This window comes from Neolamprologus brichardi, chromosome 1 (genome assembly GCF_056152115.1).
Source record: "Neolamprologus brichardi isolate AB-2024 chromosome 1, ASM5615211v1, whole genome shotgun sequence".
NCBI lineage: Eukaryota > Metazoa > Chordata > Actinopteri > Cichliformes > Cichlidae > Neolamprologus > Neolamprologus brichardi.
In genome coordinates, this window is record NC_142104.1 from 43,594,887 (window position 1) to 43,611,516 (window position 16,630).

Sequence of the window (16,630 nt, forward strand, 5' to 3'; positions counted from 1 at the left end):
TTCCTGTTAAAAGGGAGTTTTTCCTTCCCACTGTCGCCAAAGTGCTGCTCATAGGGGGTCATATGATTGTTGGGTTTTTCTCTGTATCTATGAAGCGCCTTGAGGCGACATTTGTTGTGATTTGGCGCTATATAAATAAAATTGAATTGAATTGACTTCCGCTTATTAGGAGGCGCTGGAGCCTATCCCAGCTGTCATAGGGTAAGAAGCGGGGTACATCACCAGTTTGTCGCAGGGCCAACACACAGAGACAGATTCACACTCACATTCACACCTATGGGCAATGTGGATTAATCAGCTAACCTACCCCCACAAACTGAATGTCTTTGGACTGTCTTTGAACATGCAAACTCCACACAGAAAGACCTGATGGTGGAGTTGAACTCAGGACCTTCTTGCTGTGCAGCAACAGTGCTAACCAGTGTGCCACCGTGCTGCCAAAGTACATCAATTTGCTTTCCAGTAATACCATGATACAGATAAAATCACAGTATCAAAAAAATATAAATTACACACTGGCACATCTTGGTATGCGTATGTATGTGTATCTTTTTATGATATCCCTTTACAGTGGGGCAAAAACATATTTGGCAGTTTTGATTGTGCAAGTTGTCCCACTTAAAAAGATGAGAGAGGTCTTTAATTTTCAGCATAGGTATACTTCAACTGTGAGAGACAGAATGTAAAAAAGAAATCCAGGATATCACGTTGCATGATTTTTAAACAATCCCAAGCTTTTTGGATAAGCTGAACTTTCATCGAAGACGCCTGACGGGAGTCAGCACTCCCAGTGCTGCTTCTAAATTTAGTTAAAACTGAGGTTATTGTAGTCAGCCCTGAAAATCTTACAAATCTGGTGTCTAACCAGATTCTTACTCTGGATGTCATTACTTTGGCCTCCAGTAACACTGTGAGGAACCTTTGAGTCATTTTTGACCAGGACATGTCCTTTAATGCACAAATTAAACAACTATGTAGGACTGCTTTCTTCCATTTGCTCAGTATCTTTTTCTTTTTTTCCTGCCTGTCCCGTTTGGCTCTTTTGCCATCAGAATTATTGTCTAAAGGCGAAGAAAGATGCCCAACAGATTTACTTTACCAAATAGACCATCCCAGCCTTGCCGTAATGGTCTATTTGATTCACCTTTTATTGTTTATTTTATGTTATTTTCACTAAATACGGGACAGATTTGACTGGGGAGAAAGAAAGAGGGAAAGAAAAACAGCGGGGAAGAGGGACGGAGATAAAGGGCTAAAAACAAAAACCAACAAAAAAAAGCAGACAAAAAATACATCTATCAATCACCTGGATCACCTGTTGAGAAAGAAAAAAGAGAAAACAAGTCCTAAAAACTCCCTGAAAAGCCTTCAGTTAATCCAAAATGCTGCAGCAAGAGTCCTGACAGGGACTAGAAAGAGAGAGCAGATTTCTCCTGCTGGCTTCCCTTCATTGGCTGTATATTCATTTTTGTTCATTCACCTCTCTGCATTTAATTATTAGTTATTATTAATTTTTGTCTCTCTTTTACAACATCTTTGTCCTTTCTTCATCTGCTCACCCCTAACCGCTCATGGCAGATGACCCCCCTCCCTGAGCCTGGTTCTGCCGGAGGTTTCTTCCTGTTCTTTGTCCACTGTCGCCAAAGCGCTTGTTCATAGGGGCCATATGATTGCTGGGATTCTCATTGTTTTATTGTATTACTGTAGGGTCTTTACCTTACAACAGCAGTCCCCACCCCCCGGGCCATGTATTGGTCCGTGAGTCGTTTGGTACCGGGCCGCGAGAGTTGAGACTCGGGTGTGAAATTCATGGTTTTCAGGGTTTTTAGTGTTATTTTTTTTTAATCGTGTTTATCGTTAACTCTGTTTCCCTGGATCTTTTCCTGTGTGTTATGAATAAATCTTCTTTTTCTTGTGGTACCGGTACTGGTTTTATTTTGTTGTATTTAACCGCAACACCTTAAAGGCCGATCTGTGAAAATATTGTCGGATATAAACCGGTCCGTGGGGCAAAAAAGGTTGGGGACGCTGCGTTACAATATAAAGTAAAGTGTATATAAAGTGCCTGGAGGCAACTTTTTTGGCGCTGATTTGGCGCTATGTAAATGAAACTGAATTGAATAGTATCAGACAAAATCTGATGGTACTTTTTTTTACATTAATTGATCCATCAGACCTGGTGCCGCTGATTTTCAGTTCAGTTCTTGTGTAACGTGGTATACCTCAGCCTTTTTCCCTGTTTGTATTCCTTAAGTGTGGCTTCTTGATAGCCACCCTTACACTGAGACCATTTCTGATGAGGCTAGTCGATGGATCAGCTGACGGGCCATCTCTCAGGTCTTTCTAAAGGACATGACTTTGAGATACTGTTCATCTGCTGTAGATAGTTGATGAACAGTATCTGCTGTAAACTGTAGCACATATATCCTCCACTTGTTCAGTTTCCTCTGATTTTTTAAGAACACACTGCACACTGAGATGTGCAGGTTTTCAGCTAAAAGCTCTTTGTTGGAGCAAAAATACAACTTTATGCTGTCAAACTGTTATTTTTGGCATTTTTAATAGATTCAACAGAAGGAATCCCTTGGACTGAAATTAAGTGCAGCAGAAAATGTTGCAGAAAACAGGATAATCTGGGATATCATTGTTTAATGACAGGTGATTAACAAGATTTTAGCAAATGAGTGTGCAGTTACAGCCAGACTCAAAGCACCAAAGCTGCAACGGCACAAATGCTAATCTAAAGGTTTAGAAATGGGATTTCACAAACCCAGTTATGTGTCTTAGTTTTTAATTTATATTAAATATGTTATAAAAAATATAAAAACATCAGTTATTTTTAAACTGTATTTTTTAATCGGCTGTAAAAACTGAATGTATTTAATTTTGCAGTACTGCGTGAAATGCTTATGTATAAAAGTGGCTAACTTGGGATTTTTATAACATTCAAAAAAGTATAGCAATGATGCAGACGTTAAGGAAAAATAAAATTAGTGTTTGTTACAGTAAATGTTAAAACAGATTTAATGGGACACGGAGTCAAATATTGATTTTAACTGGTTGCCGTTTTCCAAACGGAGAGTAAAATTGTCACGGTTCTGGGTCCGTTGGACCCAGTAATTTGAGTTTATTATGTTTTGGTTTACTTTTGCATCATGGATTATTCTTTATCTTTCTCTGGTACTTTGTGTTTCAGTTATCTTGGTGTTTTGGATTGTTTTCTCATTCTGTTATTGTGTTGATGGTGATGTTTATTGTTTGAGTTTCATGTATTATTTTCTGTCCGCCCCTCTGTGTCGAGTCCGTGTCTTTGAGTAGTGTTTCATGTTTCCTGTTTTATTGTGAAAGTCTTTGTCTTATGTTAGTGTGTGCAGCTTTGTTCCCCCTGTCTCGTTAGCCCTGATCTCTCCCAGCTGTGTCTCCCTCCTGTTACCCACTCCCTCATTACTACCCTGTGTATTTAAGCCCTGTGTTTTCCCATGCTCAGTGTCGCGTCGTACCATCAGATTATGCCTGTGTGTTTCTGTTCGCCGTATTCAGTGTTCACTTCATGTTTTGTTTTCGTACCAGCAATAAAGCTGAGGTTTTTGAGTTTCAAGTTAGTGTCTGAGTCCTGCGTTTGGATCCTCCTCTCCGCCTGCCCGCACACAGAGCCCTGACAAAAATACTACATGTGGTGACTTTTACTAACACAACATTTTTCTAGTTTTTGTGTGCTCATGAACTGTGAAATATTCATGTTAACAAATCCTGATTCGCCCCTTTTAGCACTTAAATTTACCGCTCCACAGACAGCAGTAATGGAAACAGCCAGGTGTTTTGCTTTACCAACATACAACGATACAAATCTAAGACAGTGCTGAACATCCTCAGCACAAAATGACTCTTAGTTCTTCAGTTGTACCAGCAACTGAAGAAATGGGTTGAAAGAGGAAGAACTAGTTTGAACAACAATGTTGGACAATTGCAGAAAAAATGTTACATTTCTTTAGATGTATTAATAATGCAATGTATCTTTGGTAAACTTTGTTATCTAAGTAAAGGAATATAATCGAAACAACATTGATATTCATCATGTTTTCTGTTTAATAATTCATTTAACAAGACTGACACTGACACAAAGTACATAATAGTTGATATAACAAGAAAATTAGTTTTCGCTTTGATGTATTTTTCACTGATGTTTAGTAAATTAACACAAATCTTGACAGATTTTCTAAAACCAAATATTTGGACTCAATGAAAGGTTAATAAATTAAAGCTACATAACCAAATGAAATTTAACTGGTGAGCGTGCCATGTTCATTGAACTTAATCGAGACACGTGCAGCAAACTTAAAGTTTTAGATGGAAATATGGTGGAAAGATAGAATTAAATTAATTCAAAGGATCTTTTTTTTTGAGTGTACTGCATCGTAGTGCATGCAATGGCTGTTTTCTCATATTCACTGCTCCTGCTTTTGCAAAACTATGTGTAAACAGGACACAATGCAATTGTGCCCACAATTTGGAGAAGTATATAAACACAGAATTGGCTTTTGCAAGTTTGGTCCTCAGAAGAATTTCATCAGTGGGCAGTTTTTGTAATTATACCTCAGTACATCACCACTTTGTAGTTTAAATTAAACAACCAAGATGTGACTGAAGACTTTCTGCTTTAATTTAAGGCGTTTAACAAAACATTTGCTTTGACTGTTTAGGAATTGCAGTCTCTGACATGAGCAGAGACTCAAAAGCAATAGGAAAAATCTGATTTTTTCATTACTCCAATGAAAATGTCAGTGCCTTTATTGCAGACACCTTCAATTTAGAATAGAATAGAATAGAATAGAATAATCCTTTAATTGTCCCACAAGGGGAAATTTGGTTGTAACAGCAGCCAGAAAGACACATATACAAACAAACAGTACACAGGACACGGAACAGAAACATACACAGTTTTTCTCACATATTTACATTAAGGACAGTGGTTACTATAAACAGAGAGTACTGTACAGTTATTATATTAAATAAAAATAACTACAGATAAGAGGCAAACCAGGTTGTAGTGCGAATCGGTTAATTAACTTATTGCAGTTACAGCATTGATGTAAACATCTGTTTGTTGGGAGCAGTTCTGATTGTACAGTCTGACAGCTGCAGGGAGGAAGGACCTGCAGAAACGCTCCTTCATGCATCGAGGATGCAGCAGTCTGTCACTGAAGCAGCTCTGCAGCAACATCTACATGCATGGGCTGGGAGACTCTGTCCATCAGAGATGTTATTTTGGCCAGAGTCCTTCTGTCTCCCACCACCTGTACTGGGTCCAGGGTGCATCCCAGAACAGAGCTGGTCTTCCTGATGAGTTTATCCAACCTCTTCCTCTCAGCAGCTGATAAACTGCTGCTCCAACATACCACACTGTAAAAAATGACAGATGCCACCACAGAGTCATAGAAGGTCTTTAAAAGCGCTCCCTGGACTCCAAATGACCTCAGCCGCCTCAGCAGGTAGAGTCTGCTCTGACCCTTCCTGTAAAGAACATCAGTGTTGTGGCTCCAGTTTATTATTCAGGTGAACACCCAGGTACCTATAAGAGTCCACTATCTCAATGTCCACTCCCTGGATGTTCACCGGTGTCAGTGTGGTGGGTCTGCGTCTCCGGAAGTCCACCACCAACTCCTTGGTTTTCCCGGCTTGATCAGCTGGTGGTTCTGCTGACACCAGTCAACAAAGTCCAGAGTCCACTGTCTGTACTCTGAGTCGTCCTCACCTGTGATGAGGCCGACTATGGCAGAGTCGTCAGAGAACTTCTGTAGGTGGCAGCGTGGGGAGTTGATGGAGAAGTCTGCAGTGTAGAGGGTGAAGAGGAACGCCAGCACAGTTCCCTGTGGGGCCCCGTACTGCAGACCAGCGACACAGCCCTGTGTCCTCACATACTGTGAGGTAGTCCAGTATCCACTGGGACATGTGGAGGTCCACTCCTGATAGCTCCAGCTTGTCTCTCAGACGTCGTGGCTGGATGGTGTTGATAGCACCGGAGAAATCAAAGAACATGATCCTCACAGTGCTTCCAGGCTTCTCCAGGTGAGTCAGAGCTCGGTGCAGGAGGTAGATGATGGCGTCCTCCACCCCAATGCCAGGCTGGTAAGCAAACTGCAGCAGATCCAATGAAGACCTCACCAGGTGGCGCAGATGGTTTAAACCAACCTCTCGAGGGTCTTCATCAGATGCGATGTCAGGGCTACTGGCCGGTAGCTGCTGAGGTCCTTGGGATGGGAGGTCTTTGGTACCACACAGGAGGTCTTCCACAGCTGTGGTACTTTCCCCAGTGACAGGCTCAGGTTGAACAGATATCCTAGGATGGCACACAGTTCATCTGCACAGCATCTCAGGAGCCTGAAGCTGACACCATCTGGACCTGCAGCCTTCTGCACCTTGATCTTGCGAAGCTCATTCCTCACTTGAAGTGCTGAGATAGAAAGAGTGGATTTTGGGGGAGGGGGGTGTATGTTGGAGTCCACAGAAGCCGGGGGTGGGTGTAATGACTGGGAGCTGGGAGGTGTAAAGCTGAGAGGTGTGAAGTCCTGAGATGAAGGACAGGCAGTCCCTGAAGATGAAGGAGATTGCAGCAGGGGGGGCGATGCTGTGGGAGGGGTGGGTGTTTGATCAAACCTATTAAAATATTTATTTAGGTCATTCACCCACCCCAAGTCTCCTGCAGCCTGGGGGGTTGGTTTTTGTCCTGAGATTCAAATTCAAGTTCAAATTTTATTTGTCACATACAGTCATACACAGTACGATATGCAGTGAAATGCTTAGACAACTGCTCGTGACCTAAAGAAAAAAAGAAAAGGCTATGAATAAGATAGGAAATAAATATGAGAATTAAAAAGGGTAAATTTAACTAGGAAGGAATAAAATAAAATATAAAAATTAAGTTAAGAATGAAATAACTGTACAACACAAATTAGAATGAAGGGTAAATTTAACTGGGAAAAATAAGATAAAATATATAAATTAAAGTTCAAAATAAAATAACTGTACAACAAAATACACAATACACAGTATAGAAATATATAAGAATGTATGAAGAAATATATATATATATATACACAATAACAGCAGCTGTACAAGTATTAACTGGAAATGAGGAATATAATGTCCAGTGTTGTGCAATCCACATTATTTAGTGTCTTGTGCAAATATGCTTAAAGTGATTTAAGTGATGAAGTGAAAACAATGTCCAGAATGTCCAGTGTGTGTGTAAGAACTATATGTGTGGGTCAGTACTGTGTGGTGGTGTGATTGTCTTCAGGCTGTTCCAATTTCATCTTCAGAAAATGAACAGCCTGCTCTGGTTTGTCACTAGGAGAGTTTTGGAGCAGTTGGCTGAATGTCAGCAGAGTATAAGTCTGTAAACTTAAGCATTCACCCAATAACTTCTATCAGCAACCACATCATCAGTAAACACTGAGCCTGTGCCATAACACTCCTGCACCATGTTTGACAGATTGATGGTAACTATAGTATCTGGACTGTGACATAATATAAAGACAGCAACAGCCTTTTTGTCTAATTTCATAATATGTTGAAACAGACGTGTTTAAGTAACAACTGTCGTTTCCAGTTGAGTAACGAGTACTGGTTGAACAGCATGCCATATTAGGACAGAATTCAGCTGGCCTTTCTAACTATATAAGCCCAACACTTGTGCTTTCTGCAGGTATTTTCTCAGTCGGCTGCTCTTCTTCAGTAACCAGCCATGATCCTGCAGACGGCTGTGCTCAGCGTGTTCTTGTGCTTCGCCCACACTTTTGTTATACAGGTAAGCGTTGTAGTTAAGTGTGCAGACGTTTCCTCTGTCTCTGACCAAGATGTTTTATTTTGTTAAAATGGAATACAACCTTTCTTCAAAACAAAAATAAGAACAAAAAGAGAATACTTCTGTTTTTCATTTTATTAATTTATTGTATAAATTTGCAATTTTAAACTTCAAGCACTTTTGAACTTGCAAACAAATCAAATACTAGTCCTTATAAACCCTTTTATCTTATTACAGGCACCTTTTAAAAAAAGTGTTGAAAACTCCGGTAAGACTTTGCTATTTTTTACATTTAGCACTTGTATGTCACACTATGTGAGATGTGCTCTTATTCATGTTGATTTGTATTCATTTATTTATTTATTTTAATTGGTCCGTATTAGATTTGCCTGACTCCTCGACATGTCTTTGTGATGTTGTAACATGTGAACGTGTCCTTATAGAACAGTCAAACATTTGTGCTTCATATTGAACAGGAAACAACACTGAGGATGATGATTTCAGTATCTCGACACTGCTGGAGAAGGCTAATGCTAATCTTGGTATGTTCAACTTCACTTCAGTTCCTGTTCATCAGTAGTAAATATACAGCTTTAGTAACAACATCCAGGGGCTAACCTTAAAACTGAGTTGATGTGTTAATGAAACCATCGAAAGTACACGGAAAATACGTTTTTCTTTCCATACTTTACAGGAAAGAACTTGGATGAACCTCTAGTCATATTTGGAGACATAGCAGTGCCAACAGGTCTACAGAACGCTGATCCGTGTACGGCTCGAGGCTGTTTGTGGCCTAAAAACGATGGCAGAGTTGTTGTACCTTATCAAATCTCCAACCAGTTCTGTAAGTCTAGATACATAGAAATATTACTTTTATTTACTTTTCTAAATACAAAGAGAAATCAATGGGTTCTCATCTCAGGGCTTCAAATACAGCTGTTTGGTCAAAAGACTAAACACTAAACAAGTATTTTAATGACATACAGAAAGGTTTTTGTGTACAGAGAATACAAAGAGTTTAAAAATACTACCAAGGAAACTGAAAAGGACAGTTTATTAAAAAAGGAATTAGTCAGTTATACATAAATTTCCTCCGATATATAAAAAAATAACTAAATATACATCAATCTATATCAGATGGATGTAATATAAAATGATATATAAAGCTTTGCCAAAGCTTAGCATGGAGACTGATACAAGATATTCAGTCCCAATTTTGAAGACCTTAATGTTGCAGATAAAATTGCTGTTTTCTCTAAAATGCCTTTTTTCCTTCCATTGTGTTTTTGGCTCAATCCAACCCAAGAGGCGCTCTTTAATTTAAAAGTGCAGGAACTAGTTAGAGGAAACTGCAAATAAAATTTACACCAACTTCCAGTGTCACAATCAAAAGATTTTTGGATTAACTTTAACAACTTCGACAAGTTTTCTCCAGGGAATTACCTGACAAAACATCCAGAGTGCCACAGACATTACACTGGGGGTGTTTTGTTATTGAACCTATGATATATCCTAATATAATAACACTCAAAGTTAGTTATAGTTAAAATATGTAGATAAAATGGGACAGATGTATTTTACCCTGAAAATGTCTGTTAGTTATGCCACATCAAAGCTACTGGGGGGAAGCGGTTCAATATTATGACCAATCTTTACAAGCTTCAAGCCAACATAATGAAGAATATTTTTATGCTTTCTATAAATTTATTAAAGTTGTACAAAAACAGCTGATTTTGAGGCAGTAACATAGATTTGATTGATTTATAGGCCAGTGTAAGTAGTAAGCAGTTGCTCAGGAGTAGCAGCATTGTGCTCAGTCTTAGTTGAATATAATGCCACAACAAACTGGAACCACAATACATGTTTTTCTGTGAAGCCCGCAGGGAACGTGACGTCATCGAGCAAGGCCTGAGGTCATTTGAAGGAGCCACGTGCGTCAGCTTTAAGCCCCAGAGCAGAGAAAGAGACTTTCTGGACATTCAGTCTCGTGAGGGGTAAGTCCAACACAATGTAGGCATTTATACTTGAATTCTACTTTTCATCTAACACAGGATGTTCTGAGTGACGAAGCTGTTTTACTGGTTTGTCATAAAAATTTTATTTACTGCTCTTTTTCAGGTGTTACTCTTTTGTTGGGCGTCGTGGGGGTGGCCAGATAGTGTCACTGAGTCGCCAGGGCTGTGTTTTCCCCCAGATAGTCCAACACGAGGTGCTCCATGCCCTGGGCTTCGACCATGAGCAGACTCGTTCAGACAGAGACCAACATGTGCGCATCTTGCTAGAGAACGTCATTCCAGGTGGGTCACATTACAAACAACAGCCTTTTCCATCAGTCAGAAAAAATCTTAAGTGGTCAGGATGACAAAAAAAACTTCTACATAAATGACAGTTCATTTACCAACAGCAGAGCAATAATCATGTCTTTTTTAAGAATATTTATAATATAAAGTGCCTTGTTATGCTTTGGTGCTGTATAAATAAAATTGAATTGAATATTAACAAAAAGTATTAAAGTTAACCAAGTAATTTTATTGTCCAAACCTGAGTAGTTTTTGTATATTAACCCTTTCATGCATGAATTATGACAAACTCAATCAGGATTTTTTTCTTAAGTATTTTTATTCATCTTTAGGCATAAAAAGATGAATACAAACAAATCCTGGTTGAGTTTGTCATAATTCATGCATGACAGGGTTAAATAATAAAATTACAATGAAACATTTCATACATCTATTGTAACATTAAACGACCAGTATGTGTGACACATCAGTGTCTAATGTAGTGGTTTATTTTGCAAGTATACCAAATACAAGAACACAGCCTTTAAATAGCTGTAAACTGTAGCAACCACCATACGTGAAAAGGTTAACATAGCCAAAAACTATTCAAAATGGAAGTCAGCAGCAAAAGAAGTCACACCTCTTAAGTGTAAAAGTAGCATCAAAATAAATGCACAAATCACTATGTGGAACCACAAGGTGAAAGGACTTACAACTCTCCCAGCCCTCCCATGTCCATATGTAGAGCTCTCTCTTTAAAGCTGGAAAGATCTTGTGTCCATGGACACAAATCAATCGAGTTCTTTGTTTTTGTGCAAAGGAAAAAAGTTACCCAGGTGCTCTCACACAACTGTAGGGTGAACTGAACTTTTGTGACATTTTAATGCTCAGCCTGGAGTAAGAGACAAACATTGACTGAGTTGTTTGAACCCCCACAGGGATGGAGCATAACTTTAGGAAAATCGACACAAGGAACCTTAATACTCCCTATGACTACAACTCTGTTATGCACTATGGAAGGTAAGATATCAGTTCCCTGAACATGCTTCAAATGTATATTTATTTAACAATTATGTCATAATAACACAGTTTTATTTGACACAGTTTTATCTGTTTTCAGTCCTTTCATTTTCAAGAAACAGATTTTAATTTTCTACATCTTGTCTACATGTGTGTTGTAATCAACTTCTCTTACAACACTGGCCATTGAGAAAACCAGTAATTCAAACCAGTATATTTTAAAGCTGCAGGGCCGTGCAGAGATGTTTAAAGGGGCGGGTGCTCAAGCCCCCCCACCACCACCCCTGCACGTGCCTGTAAAGCTGTGGTAAACCTATGAAACAGTTTACACATTGAGTGCTATAACAATAATAATAATAATAACAATAATAATGATGATAATTTTATTATCAGTAATAATATTGCAGCTGCTAACAAAATAATTGATACTCAACACACGACAAGCCTGCAATTATTATTATTATTTATTAACCTTTATTTAACCAGGAAAATCCCATTGAGATTAAAAACCTCTTTTTCAAGGGAGACCTGGCCAAGATAGGCAGCAGCAGGTGTCTCACAGTTACAGAAATTACTCAAACACAGGCAGCAACAACACACGTGCAACAATAGGTGAAAGAATACAAATAAAATAAAAATTAATTAATTAATTAATTAAAAAATCAGTTAAAATGACAATCAATCTAATTATGCACACATTTATAGACAAAAGCCACATTAGCTCGTCACAGAGTGCTAGCTTGCTGCCTAACTAGCAAATACTACACGATGGACAATAATGCCGTGCACTACTTTGCCTTTGGGCTCTTTTTGGGCAGATTATAAACCTTGAAACATTTATATCCCATTCTGTTAAATGTTTGAAATGGCACTAAGGACTCTGTTTGGCAGAGTCAATTAGGTAATAATTAGGTAGATTTCCCTGCTGTATTGCTCAAGCTGAAGCCCATATTATAATTTCATGTTTTTAGCCTTCTCTTTGTAGTTGTTATAATGACAGTTGTTTGAGACTACGATCACAATTTGCCTTACTGTGTGTTTGCACCCCAGGTTTGCCTTCTCAAGAAACAGGGAGCCAACCATCGTTCCCATACCCGATGAGAATGTAGCCATTGGCAGAGCTACAGAGATGAGTACCAATGACATCCTTCGAGTGAATCGCCTTTATAACTGCAGTATGTACCTCGTTTCTTTTCTTTTCTTTTCTTTTTTTAAAGAAAAAAGGAAGCTGGATTAACAGTTGGAAGGTCAGTGGTTCAGTTCTTAGCTACTCCACTCTAAATTCAATTAATTTAATTCAATTTTATTTTTATAGCGTCAAATCACAACAACAGTTGCCTCAAAGCACTTTAAGGTAAAGACCTCCCTTCTGTCTTATAAACAAGTCAACAGAGGTCATGGCAGCCATCTGCTGCGACCGGATGGAGGTTGCAGGAAGTGAGTTTTAGTTTCTGCAGCACTACATACATTTGGACAGTATTTACATATAAATAGTTATTGCACAGTGGCGGTTTATAGAGGGAATCCTTGGAATGTGGGTGGGACTGTGCTTATCAGTGCATGTGTGAGTTCTCTAAAAACTTTAAATAATATCTTTAAAAAACAAAAATTTTTGTAGCACAAACCAGCAGAAATGTAGCACAATTGATTGACACCAATTTTGTTTGATTTTGTTTGGAGTGGTTAGCACCAGAGTGTGAACAGACAGGAATTAGAGTCAGAACATCCAAGTCTGAGGCTCTCGATTTACTGGTGGATTTATGTCCCTGCTCTCACCGATGGTCACGAGCTTTGGGTAGTGACCGAAAGAATGAGATTGTGGATACAAGCGTCAGAAATTAGCTTCCTCCAAAGGGTGGCTGCCCTCTACCCTAGAGATAGGGTGAGGATTTCAGCCATCCGGGAGGGGTTCAGAGTAGAGCCGCTGCTGCTCCACATCGGAAGAAGCCAGTTGAGGTTGTTCGGGCATCTGACAAGGACGCCTCCTGGGTGAGGTGTTCTGGGCATGTCTCACTGGAACAAGACCAAGTTGAGACGAGACCAAGACCGAGACAAAAAAAGTCTTTAAACTGCAGCCAGATGCTGCTTCATTTACGGGTGTCAGGCATATTTATGTGTTTTTGCTTTCACACAGCCCTCCTCACTGCTGCCTACTGTCTCACTGAGAGGACAGACGCATGCTCCACTTGACTGTCGCGTCTCTCACCCTCTCTGTTTTTCACATAATGATATTATTCTATATCCTCGCATGTGATTGGTCACAATATGGAGGGATTGGAGCATAGCTGAGCCACTGTGTGAGAGCCGAGCAGCGAAAGGAAATTAAGTGAGGGTAGAAATGACTGAAAGATTAATAGGCTCTGTTTTGAGTTTTGTTCAAAAAAGAATGACTTCATATAGGAAAAAAAATCACATACAGGACACCTTAAACTATTTTTTAAATTAAGCAGCAGGGCAGAATAAAGTCGGGGCTGTATTGAGACACAAGGACTAAACCCCAATTCAACCAGACCCAGAACTGATCCGGAGTTAAAACAGGACTACAACAGTTCAAAATCAGGACTACTGAGGACTTAACCAAGACAGACCCAGAATCAGAACTAGATGATAGCAGCACTAAAAATCATCATAGACCTGCACTACACTTGTTTTTTAATTCTACCAAAGTCCACTGTTTAGATTGAGAAAAGTTTATATAATTATTTATCCTGGTTGTGCAAACAAGCCTGCAAAACTTAATAAATATAGAATTTGAAAAGTAACAAATGGAATCTAAAAAGTTACATTAGGTACGAGATACATGTTCTGATGAGTGTTGGCAAACAACCATGTGACTAACACGTGTGTCTCACCTGCTCGTGTTCATCTCTGTTCTGTCCTCATTCTCCTCTCTCCCCCTCTCTGTTCCTCTCGCTCTCTCTATTCCTCTCTCTCTCTCTCTCTCTATTCCTCTCCCTCCCTCTCTCTCCCCCCTCTCTCTCTCTATTCCTCTCTCTCTCTCCCCCTCTTTGTTCCTCTCTCTCCCTCTCTCTCTCTGTTCCTCTCTCTCCCTCTCTGTTCCTCTCTCTCTCTCTCTCTCTCTATTCCTCTCTCTCTCTCTCCCTCTCTGTTCCTCTCTCTCTCTCTCTCTCTCTCTATTCCTCTCTCTCTCTCCCTCTCTGTTCCTCTCTCTCTCTCTCTCTCTGTTCCTCTCTCTCTCTCTCCCTCTCTGTTCCTCTCTCTCCCTCTTTGTTGCTCCCTCTCTCTCTCTATTCCTCCCTCTCTCTCCCCCTCTCTCTCTGTTCCTCTCTCGCTCCCTCTCTCTCTCTCTATTCCTCTCTCTCTCTCCCTCTCTGTTCCTCTCTCTCTCTCTCTCTCTGTTCCTCTCTCTCTCTCTCCCTCTCTGTTCCTCTCTCTCCCTCTTTGTTGCTCCCTCTCTCTCTCTATTCCTCCCTCTCTCTCCCCCTCTCTCTCTGTTCCTCTCTCGCTCCCTCTCTCTCTCTCTATTCCTCCCTCCCTCTCTCTCCCCCTCTTTCTCTCTCTGCTCCTCCCTCCCTCTCTGTTCCTCTCTCTCTCTCCCTCTCTGTTCCTCTCTCTCTCTCTCTCTCTGTTCCTCTCTCTCTCTCTCCCTCTCTGTTCCTCTCTCTCCCTCTTTGTTGCTCCCTCTCTCTCTCTATTCCTCCCTCTCTCTCCCCCTCTCTCTCTGTTCCTCTCTCGCTCCCTCTCTCTCTCTCTATTCCTCCCTCCCTCTCTCTCCCCCTCTTTCTCTCTCTGCTCCTCCCTCCCTCTCTGTTCCTCTCTCTCTCTCCCTCTCTGTTCCTCTCTCTCCCTCTTTGTTGCTCCCTCTCTCTCTCTATTCCTCCCTCTCTCTCCCCCTCTCTCTGTTCCTCTCTCCCTCCCTCTCTCTCTCTATTCCTCCCTCCCTCTCTCTCCCCCTCTTTCTCTCTCTGCTCCTCCCTCCCTCTCTGTTCCTCTCTCTCTCTCTCTCTCTATTCCTCTCTCTCTCTCTCCCTCTCTATTCCTCTCTCTCTCTCTCTCTCTCTATTCCTCTCTCTCTCTCCCTCTCTGTTCCTCTCTCTCTCTCTCTATTCCTCTCTCTCTCTCTCTCCCTCTCTGTTCCTCTCTCTCTCTCCCTCTCTGTTCCTCTCTCTCTCTCCCTCTCTGTTCCTCTCTCTCTCTCTCCCTCTCTCTCTCTCTCTGTTCCTCTCTCGCTCCCTCTCTCTCTCTATTCCTCCCTCTCTCTCTGCTCCCCTCTCCCTCTCTGTTCCTCTCTCCCCCTCTCTGCTCCTCCCTCCCTCTCTGTTCCTCTCTCTCTCTCTCTCTCTATTCCTCTCTCTCTCTCTCCCTCTCTATTCCTCTCTCTCTCTCTCTCTCTCTATTCCTCTCTCTCTCTCCCTCTCTGTTCCTCTCTCTCTCTCTCTATTCCTCTCTCTCTCTCTCCCTCTCTGTTCCTCTCTCTCTCTCCCTCTCTGTTCCTCTCTCTCTCTCCCTCTCTGTTCCTCTCTCTCTCTCTCCCTCTCTCTCTCTCTCTGTTCCTCTCTCGCTCCCTCTCTCTCTCTATTCCTCCCTCTCTCTCTGCTCCCCTCTCCCTCTCTGTTCCTCTCTCCCCCTCTCTGCTCCTCTCTCCCCCTCATCAAATCAGACTAAATGTTTATTTTTTAGATTGATAAATATAAAAACATATTTGTTAACTTTAAGAGTAAAGAGAGAAACTGTCTGTATTTCTTAATTGTAAATGGCACCAAATTCAAACTGAGCCACATGGAGCTCCACAGTTCTGTTCCTCAGCCCGGCTTACTTTTCTACCTCCACTAGTTTCACAGAATAATCATGGAGACTATTAAACACCAACACAGATACAGTACATCAAACTGTTCATCAAACTCAGATGTTCATGTGGTGTCTTAAAGAAAAACAGCAGCGTTTAAAGATTTCCCTGTTTGTTGTTTGACAGGCGTGCCCATACCTGTGCAAAGGAACAAGTTCTTCTAGAAAAAGTAAGTAAATAAACTTGGATGTTTTCGAATTTTGTTTAATTCATTATAACTAGAAAATCCTGTTCCTGTACATTTATTTTACCAATTAAAGCTTTGTCAGGATAACTGAAAACATTTTGTTTAAAACAAAAAACAATGAAATGTCATATATTTTAATTGATCAGAGTCAGAAGCACATAGCTGGGATGAGTGAAAGGCCTATAAACCAGAACACCAGAAGAACACATCTCCTCAATTTACAGCCTGTGTTTGTGATTTTTTTTGTGCAGACACTACATATGTATAACATCTTCTTTCTGTTTCCACAGAAAACCACGAGATGGGAGAGACTGATGCAGCTTGAATTTTATGCTTTTCAAATTTGCCTAAAATTTTTAAAATGAGAAATGAAAATGTATCATTGTCTATGCTTTTCACCTGTCCATTGACTTAATCCCAATCACGCTTGTGTAATTGCTAGTCAGCTGTATGAAATACTAAAAAATGAACAAACATAAACATTCATTTTAATTTCTAGTAAGTTTGTTTCTTTATTCCACAAATCCTACAAG

General features: G+C 40.4%; 1 protein-coding gene across 1 annotated transcript; it reads left to right on the plus strand.

The window, feature by feature from the left end:
• The first annotated feature begins 7,683 nt into the window (after window positions 1-7,683).
• LOC148106525 (hatching enzyme 1.2-like) lies at window positions 7,684-16,079 on the plus strand. Its single transcript, XM_087845191.1, has 9 exons — window positions 7,684-7,807; window positions 8,042-8,072; window positions 8,281-8,346; window positions 8,499-8,648; window positions 9,681-9,798; window positions 9,923-10,101; window positions 11,022-11,103; window positions 12,154-12,278; window positions 16,037-16,079. The coding sequence occupies exons 1-9, from the start codon at window positions 7,745-7,747 to the stop codon at window positions 16,072-16,074; spliced, it is 852 nt and encodes a 283-aa protein (XP_087701317.1). The 5' UTR covers window positions 7,684-7,744; the 3' UTR covers window positions 16,075-16,079.
• Window positions 16,080-16,630: the final 551 nt, after the last annotated feature.

Excerpts from the sequence above, each read along its gene's own strand:
- LOC148106525 (XM_087845191.1), top strand. The coding sequence starts at position 7,745 with ATGATCCTGCAGACGGCTGTGCTCAGCGTGTTCTTGTGCTTCGCCCAC. Across the intron at positions 7,808-8,041 it reads CCCACACTTTTGTTATACAG|GCACCTTTTAAAAAAAGTGT; the intron begins GTAAGCGTTGTA and ends ATCTTATTACAG. Across the intron at positions 12,279-16,036 it reads GAATCGCCTTTATAACTGCA|GCGTGCCCATACCTGTGCAA; the intron begins GTATGTACCTCG and ends GTTGTTTGACAG.